Source organism: Emydura macquarii, unplaced genomic scaffold (assembly GCF_026122565.2).
Source record: "Emydura macquarii macquarii isolate MOO-44397 ecotype Brisbane River unplaced genomic scaffold, CSIRO-AGI_Emac_v2 contig_1477, whole genome shotgun sequence".
Taxonomy (NCBI): Eukaryota; Metazoa; Chordata; order Testudines; family Chelidae; genus Emydura; species Emydura macquarii.
Window position 1 is genome coordinate 20,079,842 of NW_027131614.1, and position 12,825 is coordinate 20,092,666.

General features: G+C 41.8%; 1 protein-coding gene across 1 annotated transcript in view; it reads right to left on the reverse strand.

The window, feature by feature from the left end:
• The window catches only part of RP1 (RP1 axonemal microtubule associated), a 307,648-nt gene that overhangs the window by 74,440 nt on the left and 220,383 nt on the right, over positions 1 to 12,825 (reverse strand). The window contains exons 37-38 of the mRNA XM_067553867.1: positions 9,685 to 9,895; positions 3,228 to 3,382 (exon numbers count right to left, since the gene is read on the reverse strand). Of these exons, the coding sequence (XP_067409968.1) occupies positions 3,228 to 3,382; positions 9,685 to 9,895 (366 nt within the window). The remainder of the gene's footprint in view (positions 1 to 3,227; positions 3,383 to 9,684; positions 9,896 to 12,825) is intronic.

A 12,825-nucleotide genomic window follows, 5' to 3' on the forward strand; every position in this document is an offset into this window, starting at 1 on the left:
CCCGTTAATGGCTTAGAAGATCAGGCTGGAGCCTTGAACTGGCATTGGAAACCCTGCACTGCTTCCATGTTCAGTGCCAGGTACAACAAATTATGACAATCCTGCCTGAAGGTGAGAAATGCTTGGATTACTGTAGCCAAATTCTCATCTGGGAGGAAGGATGAAGTATCAAGGTAAAAAAAAGTAGGTGTTTTGTCAGATGGCCATCAGGGAGGATGAGTGAGAGTGATGAGCACCATTAATCCAAAGAGTGCTGGTATTACTTGAGCTCTAGAAGCTTTAAACAATAGGTAAAAGATCAAGACGCTGCTCTCCAACAGAAGGAAGAGTCCTGCTCCAAGTGACATTGTTACTCCCTGTAGGAGTGTTGGCTCCGTGGGAGGCCACAGCGGCTTCCTACAGACAGGGAATAGCTCGCATTTGGCAAGTGAGTAGTCCGAATAGTCCACCCTTAGGCAGGGTGAGTAACAGTTACTCGCTCAGGCCCTCAGTCGGGGCAAGCACACAAAGGGTCAGTTGCTCCAACCCCTAGGCAGGGGTGAGCAGAGGCAGGTCGCTCAGGCCCTCAGGCCGGCGAGCGAACAGGAGTCTGTTGCTCCAACCCCTAGGCAGGGTGAGCAGAGGCGGATTGCTCAGGCCCTCAGGCAGGGCGAGCGAACAGGAGTCTGTTGCTCCAACCCCTAGGCAGGGTGAGCAGAGGCGGCAACGGCTTCAGGCGGGGTCAGGAGAGCAATTCTCCTGGGGTGGCTAGGGAAAAGGGGAAGGGGAGGGGGACGCAGGCCCACCCGTCTCCACTGCGTCCCAGCCCAGGGCCCTAGCAGTGGCAGAAGCGGCTGCCACTGTGTCGGTGGGGCTCCCGCCGCAACACACCGACTACCACGCGGCTTCAGCCACAGGCCATGGCTGTCCCTGGGCTACTTCCTCCCCACTGACCCCAGTACCTGCCTCCTCCGTGCCGCGAGAATAGTCCACCTGGGGCAGCACCGTCAGTCCTTCCTGATCGACCGGGGGTAAGGCAGGAAGCTCCTCTTCAGGGGGCAGCTCCTCCAGGTCGATATATGTTGGGAGCGGCTCAGCCTCGGGCAACTCCTCCAAGTCCAGCCCGGCTGCAGGGAGGGGCTCAGCGGCCGGCAGTTCCTCCAAATCCGGCCCGGCCTCCGGGGGTGCCCGCCACTCGGGCTGGTCTGGGGTCTCGGCCCAGTCCGGCGGTTCTCGAGCACGAGCACGGTCCCGGGCTCGGGGTCAGGGTAACTCGGCCAAGTAGTCCTGGCCGGGTTGCCTAGTCCAGCTTTTCGAGGGCCCTATCCAATCCCCGGGCCCAGGTGGGGCCGGGGTTCGTCAGCGGCGGCTAGGCTCTAGCCTAGGCCTCGGCTGGCGGGGCAGCACGTCTGCCTCTGGCAACAGTCTGGGCCCTACTGAGCTCAGGGGCCAGGCTTTTGTACTTCCCCTTCCTGTTGGGGCTCCGCCCTGCGGCTGCCAATTGGCCTGGCTGGATGGTCCTATCGTGGCCCGGGTTCCTTGTTGCCGGGCAGATTCCGGGGCAGGGCGTGAGTTGAGCCAATCAGAGCGCTGGGGTCCTTCCTCAGGCTCTGGCTCCGTGGGAGGCTACAGCGGCTTCCTACACTCCCCTAACCAAACGTATCAGAGAATGGGATCAGAAATTGGATATGTAAAAAAAACCATGCGGACTCAAAGAACAGGAGTCTCTGCATTGTTGGAATAATCAGCTGACACAGAGGTCAGAAAATCAGTCAGTCCACAAGTTTCTTGCCTCAAAGCATTATGCATAAAGGGTACTTTAAAAGTGCATTTATTACAAGGAGAATAAAGAAAACTCAGAGGCCTTATATATACAGAAAGAAAACAGAACCATCCTCCTTCTCAGCCAGCACTAACACTTCGCCTCTGTACCAACTGGTTGTGGAATCCTGCTTTCTCTAAGATATCATCCTCACCTGCCTACCAAATAGATGGCCCCATAGAGTTCGATACATTCTCCTTCAAAGCCTGGATAGCCCTACAGTTCTAAGTCTTCTTTCTCTCCTGTCTCCTGGTTTCCTTTGTAAAGTCTGAGCAGGGAACTCCATGCTTGTTGGATATCAGGTAGGGCTTTACACTTTGCTGCAGAGCTGAACACATTAATTAGACTAACTGGAAGGCTGCGATAAGCAGCAAAGATCCAGTTCACTTTTCATAAAACCTGGCTTCTGGAACGTTTAAGAATGAAAATCAGCAGACAAAATGAAGAGAGGTGGGTTTAGAGGACAGATAGAGTATATGTCATTCTTTAGGGTACTTCAGCTACATTCAGAGACCAAACCGACATCTATCCTTTAAAGTAAAGTGGATATCCCTGGGACAACTAAAGCAGCAAGCATCAAACAGAATCTGGATAATCTGGATCCTGGTTACAGCAGTACTGGAGCAGTATTCTTTGGTTCATCACTTTCCATTCTTCACCATTCATTCAACACAACTCAGTGTTGAGGGGCTGTCAGCTGCAAAAAGCTTAGTAACAGAGAACGCATGTAGATTCCTTGTAGAGTGATTTTACATGGACCTTTGATAAAAATGTACCTATTTTTTGCAAACCAGAATTTGTATCAGACACTGGAGGTCTAACAAGGTATCTGTAAGATTTTGATCTAAAGTTTTCTTTAACTATCCCATTCTCTTGCCAACATTTGTTCCAGGATTTTTTTTCTGGAAAAGTCTTTGAATTCTCAAAAACCAAGAACATTTTGCAAGGCATATAAGGAATTTCTGAATAGAGGAACTAAAGAAGGAGAATGAGGACATTTGCCTTATTATTATTTATTGCTTATATTTCTAGGTAGGCGTTCATGATAGTCCACAAAACACATAGTGCCATATTAATTTAAGAAGGCACAACAGCAAGATATTCTGTGGAAAAGCAGGCACTTCCATCAATGGTGCATTTGGTCCATAGATTAAAAATTCCTTGGTGCAGGGATTTATCTAATCTCATTTCCAGGACAAAAATACTTCATTATTTTAATTACCTCTCTGACAGTGCAGAACCACCACCACCACATTCCACCCCAGAGATGGTTGCCACTTAGTAGTAGGTTAAATGATCTCTGTATGGAATGTGCAGACCGATCAAGTACTTTTAACATCCTTTTGCATGAAAGGCTCTATGCAAACTTGAGGTATTATTAAGGAGACATCTACAATTTCAATTAATCTTTCCCCAGTTCTTTTACCTGTCCTCTGGCAAAAGTGATCGGGTCACTTCTTGAATTATTAAGCCATCTTTTCCCAGAGTCACCTCTCTCTCCTTGAATACAAAGATAAGCCTCTCCACTGGCATCTGCTTTCTTTATGTCTCCAGTGTGCACATGAATGGAATATTCCACAACTAAAAAAAAATTTTAAAAACAGTCAGTATAATAAAGGAAACTCTCTGTCATCTTGCCTTATAATTGGGTTCCTTATGAAAACACTTAGGATTTATTGTATTGTTTTATGCAGGAATCACTTGAAAGAATCTTAAGAAAGGAAAGGCACAGTACCATATAATGGCACCTGAAAAGTTTTTAGTTAGAGGCAGGGTCTGTACAGAATGTGTTATGCAGCTCCATAGATGGCTACATAGTTTACTTTCCTGTCAAGTTATTAAGTAATATTTGTATTATGGTTACACCTAGAGGCTTCTACCAAGCTCAAAGTCCTATTGTCCTATGCACTGATCAAACACACAATAAAATATGCTCTCTGCCCCAGAGAGTTTACAATCTAAATATACAAGACAGAAACAAGGTTAGAAAAAGTATCATCCCTATTTTATACAAGGAGAACCTGGTCACAGAGAGATTAAGATCCTGCCTACATTACAGAAATGTGCGCCATTGTACTTCCATCTGTACTGTTACACCACTGTCAGTGTAGTTACACACTAAGGGAGACATCCTGCTCCGATGGAAAGCAGGGTTTAAACAAGTGCATCTTAATTCAGAAGATTTACAGAATAAACAGCACTGATACAAATCCTGCTTAATACCAGTGCAAAGCTCTACATCGGGGGTCTGTTCTGGTGCAACTATGCCAGTGTTGTTACATCAGTGGAGATTACTCTAATGACGGTAGGCCCTAAGTGACTTGTCCAAGGTCAAATACTCTGTAGTAGAGCTGGGAACTAACCCCGATCTCCTGAGTCCAAGTTCAGTACATTAACCACAACATATTCTTACATCTTGCATAAATTCTTGTTTGTGAATCCACACTGTGCATCTTTCTTCAGCCCTGCAGTGTCTCATCCAGAAAGTCAGCACTATTGACCACTGTAATTCAATAACCTACAGAATAACCCAAACACATCCCTCCTGGCCTCTTGGATATCCAATCCCAACTTCCAAACTGTTTACAAAGTCACTAAAGAGTCCGAGTTCTCTATATTCCTATTCCCCCCTTTTGTATTTTTTTGTTTGCATCATTTTCATCTTGCACGGAAGCAAGGACTGCACAGTCACAAAATGGCTTAGATGAAAGCTGTGATTGTCTTAAGACACTTTCAACTCATCTAATTATCCCCTAATTATTCATTTTAGACTGCCTCAGAAGTTTCAGTACCCACTCATGCCAAAATCATCACTAGTACACTGCTGACATCAGAAAGGCTACAGAATTTAGGTCCAGAGAGCTGCAGAATGATGTCTCGATTACACCATGTTTCTTAGAGTAAATGTATTGAAAAAGAAATATTTATGATAAAACTAGTAAAAATTTAACCAAACTGCACATTCACTAACTAGACATTCCTATGATAAATTTACGGGAGGTTTAAGAGTGATTATTAAAAACATACTGTGAAAAATTAAGAACTACAAGCTAATGCTGTCATTTATTCTCATGCGTAGGTGATGGCAAAAGAGAAAAAAAAAAGTGTTCTGCAAGATATTTATTTTTAAACTTTTCCTACAGCTCTTTTCACAAGCTGGTGCTATTCAGATTGAGTGTTATAATAAAAAGGGCTGAATACAAATATTGAGACATTTCATCCAGTCATTTCTCTAATCCTTTTAAAATATAAAAAGATCACATCACTGATGTAAGGGTTTTGCAGGCCAATTTTGCACACTGACTGAGTTTAACAAGTAATAAGGACTGTATCTATCCACACTGGTAACATTTATGTATGTGTTGCAACACATTTCTGTTAGTTGGAAACATCTTTGTTCTCTTCATCATTTGACTGTGTGGGGATGGCACCTAAAAATAACTGTGAAAAATATCTTTCATTTCAGTGTGGCATTATTTACCTTATTCAAGGACTCCCCCACCACTTTTTAAAAAAAATTAGTCTAGGTCTTGATCCAGCAAGCACTTGAGATCAACTGGACTACTTGTGTGAAGGTGCTTAAGTGCTTTTCTAGATTGGGACCAACTGTACTCTCTCTAAAGTGCCTAAATATTCTTAGGTGGTGAAAATCAGCCTACCTCTACTCAAGTCAATGGAGCTGCACTGATTTGCACAGCTGAGGATCCGGCCCACACATTTTAAAGCAAATGATCTGCCCTGGTGATATTTTGGCAGCAAGTTGTTCCACCATTGGAAAAACTAGGGTTCAAGATGCAGAAATCTCTGGGTCAGCAGAGACAAGACATGTCATTGTTGTGATGCACCTAGAGCCTAGTCCTGTTTATCTGGCTCATGCAAGTAGATCTATTGAAATCAGTAGACACTTGTTGGAATGAGGTGAAAAGGATTTCTCATTAATAGATTTCAAGGCCAGGAGTGACCAGTGTGATTATCTATTCTGACCTCATGTATGACTCAGGCCATAGAACTTCCCCCAAATAATTCCTAAAGCAGCTCTTTCAGAAAAAATGTCCAATCTTGATTTACTCATTGCCAGTGATGAAGAATCCACCACAACCCTTGGTAAATTGTTCTAATGGCTAGTAAACATTCCTATTAAAAATTTACACTTGATGTTCATAGACTACACTTTAGCTGGTAGGATGCTAAAATAATGAACCTCTATCTACCTAAGCATATGCTTAACTTTGAGCATGAATAGTACCATTGACTTCAAAGGACCTGAAAGCACTTGAAGCACATGATTAAGTGCTTTGCTGAATCAGGGTCCTCGGGTCTAATCCAAAACTCACTGAAGTCAATGAAAAGACACCTATTGACTTCAGTGGATTTTGGAGAAGATCAAATGTTACCTAAGAGAGAGGACATTATACAAAAGCAACTCTTCTCAGAGAAGGGAGATCCAAACCATTAGAAGGGGGGGAGGGGGAAAAGTTCTCAGAATGAGTTTGGGAGCATTAGCTTTATAGCACTCTTCAAAAATCATGGAAGCCAGCAGCAGGAGGCTTCAAAATATTAACTGTAATTGAAAACTTTATTTTCAAATGCAGCTCACAATTTATATATGCAGTGAATTCATCTCAGAGTGGGTGTGAATGTGCAGATCGCTGCCCTGAACAGACTGGCCACAGAACTTTTAAAACAGAAAATCATAAGGTTTTAATTTAGAGTTGAAGTCCATGGAGTTGCCTCAGTGAAGCATTTGGCCCTTTATACATGTGAATGACCAGAACCGCTATGAACACGCTACTCTAGTAATTTGTAATTAGGCAATTAACTGTTTTGACCAGAACACCTACCAAAAGCGTGCACAGCCCATGTACTTTTCAAAACCTGTAAGTTGCAAATAGCCAAATTATTTTTCAGAAAGGTAGTTAAAAATATTGCTGTTGGTATATAGAAATCAAGGAAAATATTTACTATTATGATATCACCTTGTGTCCAGGGCACAAATTCATCCCTGGGGTCACTCAAATGAAGACAACGGACTTACATAAGGGCTTACATAACATGGCTTATAGACAGCCCCCCAACCTGAAACAAATACTCACCAGCAACCATACATCCTACAAGAAGTCCAATCCAGGAACCTATCCCTGCAACAAACCCCGTTGCCAGCTCTGTCCACACATTGACTTTAGTGACAGCATCACTGGTCCTAAACACATCAATCACACCATAAGGGGCTCATTCACCTGCACATCCACTAATGTTATATATGCCATCATGTGCCAGCAATGCCCCTCTGCCATGTACATTGGCCAAATTCGACTATCACTTCGCAAAAGGATAAATGGACACAAATCAGACATAAAAAATAACAACATCCATAAACCAGTCAGAGAACACTTCAATCTCCCAGGACACTCTGTCTCTGACCTGAAAGTTGCTGTACTTCTCCAAAAAAACTTCAAAAACAGACTTCAAAGAGAAACTGCTGAGTTAGAAATTATCTGCAAACTTGACACATTCAAACTGGGTTTAAACAGGGATTTGGAATGGCTATCTCATTACAAGAAGTAATTTGCTCTGATCACCCATTCTCACCTCCTACTCAATGGTTGTCATTAGGCCTCAAGTACCCGGCTTTCATCCACCTACCCCATTGTTGTCTATGCCTTTGGATATGTATATGTTGCCTCCTATATATGTTGCCAATATTTGCTGTATTATTTCTACCAACTGCATCTGAGGAAGTGGGCTGAAACCCATGAAAGATTATGCCTGCTGAAATTAAATTTGTTAGTCTTTAAAGTGCTACAGAACTCTCGTTGTTTTTAGAACTGATAATGGATATGCAGTAATACTAATATCTATTATAACCAGGCAATTGGTGTTGATTGTAAAAGTGGTTATGTATTTCGGGATTTACATTTTAACTTTGCTGTCTAAAGTGATATCTCCATTTGTCTTCTTTGGGGGATTGGATGGATCATAAGGATTTATTTATTTTTAAAGTGTTTTATTTTATTTGAACTTGTGCTCCCAAAGGATTTATTAGGATTTCAGGACATGAATGATTGAAATAAAATAAAATTCTAGAGCACCCTTCTCACCAGTAAGCAAACTGGCATGCAAAGAAAAGCTCACTGTTTCTTAGAAAATGTAGATTGAATTAGTACGATGACCAGGAAATGTAAAACACTGACCCTGAAACAACACTTTCCCATATAGAAAATCACATATATAGCACACACACTGCATTGACTCTGATCTGGAAGATACACATAAGCCCAGTGGGCCTATTCACATGCATAGCATTATTGACATGCAGAAGGGTATGCAGGATTGAGGACTTCGCATTTTGTATTGGGCTCATGAGGCATATAATAACAGTATCTAGGTTGTATACAAAGTCTGGGCCTTTGTATACAAAGCTTGGGAAAAATTCACAAAGCACAAATTTGAATTTTCACACAGTTCTACATTGTCTCAGACAATCAGGAAGTGAAAACTAGGAGGTGGATGAAAACAAACACCCCATTGACATCATTTCTGCTTTCGAATTTCTTGGGGTTCTGAATTAGCACATCTGGAAACTTTTTTTTTGTTTTATGTACTCAGAAGCATTTTGATTAGTATTTGAATTTTGATTTCTTTTAGCCTTGCAATTTTGTGGCTGGCCTTAAATCAGTAAGTCAGCCCTAAAACCACTGAGAGGTTAAAGGAATCCTTTTCATGCAGGTGATAGAGGCCTGTGTTTTGTTCTCAAAGCATGAGGTCATGACTTCTGTTTCCTCATGATTCATGCTGATTGTAGTTTGTGTGTATCACCTTCAGCTGTTACTGTGAATCTGGATGATCAAAACCTAGGAAGAACATTTTTTGGCTCCTAACCACACAATATTCTGCATACCAACTTGCAGTCAGTGATGTAAAAGAGTTTGACTGTGTTTTGTTGATTTGTTCAAGTTCCAGTTGCGATAAAAAGGTTAAGAAAAGTTTCTTACAGAGAGGATTTTAAAAGTTCACGTGGAATATTTCTGGGTGCAAAGAGAACTCCCAGTTTTTTCCAGCAACTTTTGGTTAGTTAATACAACATCCTCTCTACTATAGTCTCAGTCAATAAACCTCTTCACTGTTGCTAATAGTTTCAGTATATGATCTATACTATCCTTATCATTTCTCTTTATTTTAATTAATTGGATAGATGGGAAGCTTCTTCTTAAATGGCTATGGATGAAAGTTATCAGTATGCAACAGGCTTCTCTACCTATATTTTCCGAGGTAATAATCAACTTGTCATGTTTGTGACACCATACAGCTCAATAATTTGCTTCTCTTACTATTTGAAAAATTTGCAGAAAAACTAGAGTTGTGCAAATTAATATAACATTTTCTTTTGTAGTAATATTTGCTGTACCATACATTTCTCATGAACATCAATAAAACACTATCTAATACAATTGAAATTTGTGGACTGTTCTTTTTAAACAACCTTTTCACTGGCTTGTATTGGGTCTTTGCATATTTGACATTCCTAAAAAAATAAACATTTCTAGGTAATCTATTCCTTACTTATAGTCAGGATAGCTTAACATCATATACTACATAATACATCATACATTTATTCAGTTGATTTACTATGACCTGTTTTACTCTGCTCAATCAATAAATCTATTATTTTCCCCCAAGACTGACTTCATTGGTCTGACTTCCTTTCTAGAGAAAGGAAATGTTGCCTTTTCTTGCTTTTGATGTACATTTATCATATTACATTCTTAGGACAAAATTCTTGTCTTGGAAACCTGCACACAGCATGTACTGCAATCAACACAAGAAGCTCACATTCATCTAAGGACAGAACCTGATCCTCAGTGAGGAAAAAGAGCTTAAATTACCAGGCAAAGGATCCTGGTCTGCATAGAAAGCTGGCAGTTCCACACATTTGTCTTCATTAGGTTTGAACGAGCAGTTGAAAGCAAACCACATCTCCTGGTTCGTGCCTGTGTGCTTCATATGAAGTAAGTTTAAGTGCCAAGGCTGATTTAACTTGGTGTGTGGGCCAGTTATCCGAATCTTGTAGATTGAGCCAATGTCTGCCAGTTCATCCTATGTGAGAAAAAGAGAAGTCAAATGCAGTATCCCTATAGCAGTGCCAGATCTAATACGCTTGTCAGCTATATGCAATAACATAGCAAATCTCAGTGGTTAAAAGAATGTGGCAGTTTTATAATTGTTACTTTTTGTTGCTTTTTTAAACAACACAAAATTGATTTGCTAACTGCATGAGCTAAATGGCTCACTAGAGGTCTTAATACCAGAGAATTGGTCACCTTTCTCATAAGAGTCAGTGGGGAAAATTGTACACAGAACAAAATTAGACACTATAATTTACAGTGATGCAGTGGACTGTTTGTAAACATCTTATTGATTAGAAAGTGACCAAATGGCTCATCTCAACTTGGTAACAATACAATGTAAAAGTCAAGTATTCTTCAAATCTGAGTTACCAGACCATGAATCCCATGAAAAATATGTTTCCTAAAACAGACAGAAAAACAACTGCTGTTGTAGTTAATTGGAAATTTTAAAGTCAATTAATCTAATTTTGAGTAGGCTACGTAATTAGGAAAACACATCAATGCATTCATTTAAAGGGTTCTCCCTAATGTGGACCACATTTTAGTGGACAGATTATCCTCTGGAGTGCTTCTCCTTGCATTGTGACTGAACAGATCACCTCAGCTCCCATTAGTGATGTACAATGTCCCTGTGGCTATGTCACTGCATGGATAAGTAACACTAGGAAAGTGCTCATGTGTTTGTAACTTATATTTAAAGGCAATAACTCTTTTGTCCTTATGAGGAAACAATCGGCAAGCACATTGTCTCTTTTTACTCTTGGATTCATCTCTACTTCCCATCTGTTTCTCTCTTCCCTCCTTTGTTCCCCTCCTTCCCTTCTTTACACAAGCTGCTCAGCTATCTGGTTCCCTGGACATGCTGCCTGTCTATTTCATTCTCTTCACCTTGATGAACATCTCCGCTTTCATATCCCTTTTATTTAGCAAAGGGCCCTGGGGGAACACTGCCAGACTTAGTCCCTGTTGTTTCCAGCTCCTATTGATAGGTATCCAGGCTTTTCTGATGCCTGTAGAAGCAGCTGGGAGCCAGGAGGAGCAGCAGTGTGTGAAATAGGATGTGTCTGCTGTCCATTAATCACCAGCAAGTGCTCCACAGACCACAGTTTGGGAACTATTGATTACTTACTGTGCTACCCAAATTAGACCATGCCTACCAGCCAAAAAGGCAGTTCATTCAATGTGGCACTAGGTACTACTTTCATATTATCCACTGAGGAAATCGGAGTATATTGGTGCCCATTGGCCCAAGCAGTTAGCCAATATTTGGGGTCGTGCTGGGTGGTTTCTGGTAGGAAGAGAAATTGATGATAGATTCTGATAGTTCTTTGGTGCAAATCCTGTTTATTTACATAGAGTGTACACAAAGTCCTGCTTCCTTGACCACAGCAGGAGACCATTTCCTTGCTCACAGATCCAAGCCTCCTTTCCAGCCAGTACTGTGTCCAAAAGAAACTCCCCCCCTCCCTCCCCCCCCCCCGGCTTCCTCCTAGGTCCACGTTCACCAGTGTTTTCCTAGTTTTCTGATCCTGTCTGCTTGTGACACCCACAGCTCCACCAATCAATGCGCCTGCCTCATCAGTCCCAAGGAAACCCCTCTTATTGCCCCTGAATTAGTTCTTGCTCAGGCCTTCTCAGGAGGTCCAATGCCTTGGCCAATGATTTCTATTGTTTCAGCTCTCTCTCAAAGGGGCATTTAATCGCTCCCTCATTTAACCTGAATGAAAGGTGGCCAGCATACACAAGAGATTCAGCGAGGCCTATGATTACTCACAGATCAAAGACAGGCATGCTAATAGCCATCACCACACTCCAGCATAAACAATCTTTATACTTTTGGTTGATAATCCACCAATAAGGTACTTCAAAATGTTCTGCTTTGGAGATGCAATTTGGGGTAAGTGATAAGTTCAAGTATATTAATTTCAACCTGCCCTCTAGAGAATAAAAAAGAAATGCTTCCCCAAGCAGTGTTATAAGCAGGGCTGCCAAGGTTGGTGTGTTGCGTGCACTGAGGAAAATTCTTAGCACTTGTGTACATTAAAGGGCAACAGATAAAGAAATATTTCAGTTTTTTAAATTAAATCTGTAAGAGGTCCTTTGTGGACTATGCCCAGAGTGGAGGCTTTTCTCCCCCCTTTATTGCCATGTTAGGAGCTACTCCAATTCTGGGTCTGCTTCAGCAGTGTTCATATTAATTACTGTTCCACTCCCCACTATGTCTGTAGCATGTGCAGAGCAGAGTGGAGTGTCAATAAGTGCTATAGGGACAAGAATAGCCCCCGCATCAGAGAAGAGTGTATAATTCCCAAAAAGAAGTGAGGGTGCGGGGTAATGAGAGGTTCTCTACTGATTGAAAGTGGGTTTCAAAGATTTGTTGATGTTTTAATCAGCTGCAAGTGCAAGGGAAAGGAGACAGAAGGGGGGCGGGGAGAATGAAAGAGTGGCATAAGGGAGGAGGAAGGAAGACACTGATGGGGCAACTAGGAGTTGGGCAAAGGAAAAAGAAAGGAAGGGCATGAGAGAAAGCTATAGAAAGTAAAAGAGGCAAGGAATGGAATGGGTGTAAATATAGGATGAAGAGAGAAGGCAGTTAGGAATGAGAAACATAGAAGGGAGGAAGAATTAGATGAATGATGAGGTGTAGGAAAGATAATGGACAAGGACATTTTACTCTATCAACTCCTGACCCCAGAAAAGCTCCTTGATATCTCTGTCACCATATTTGTAGCTTAAATTATGAAGGACCATATTTTCAGAAGGTCTTCAACCTGGCCTGTATATCTGTGCCTGCAGTCTGACATGCACAACCATATGCACTAGCAAATCACAGAATTTTCTCATGCAAACACACTGAAAAACCCTGAAAATCAGGCAGGATTTGTTAATGCAAATGTC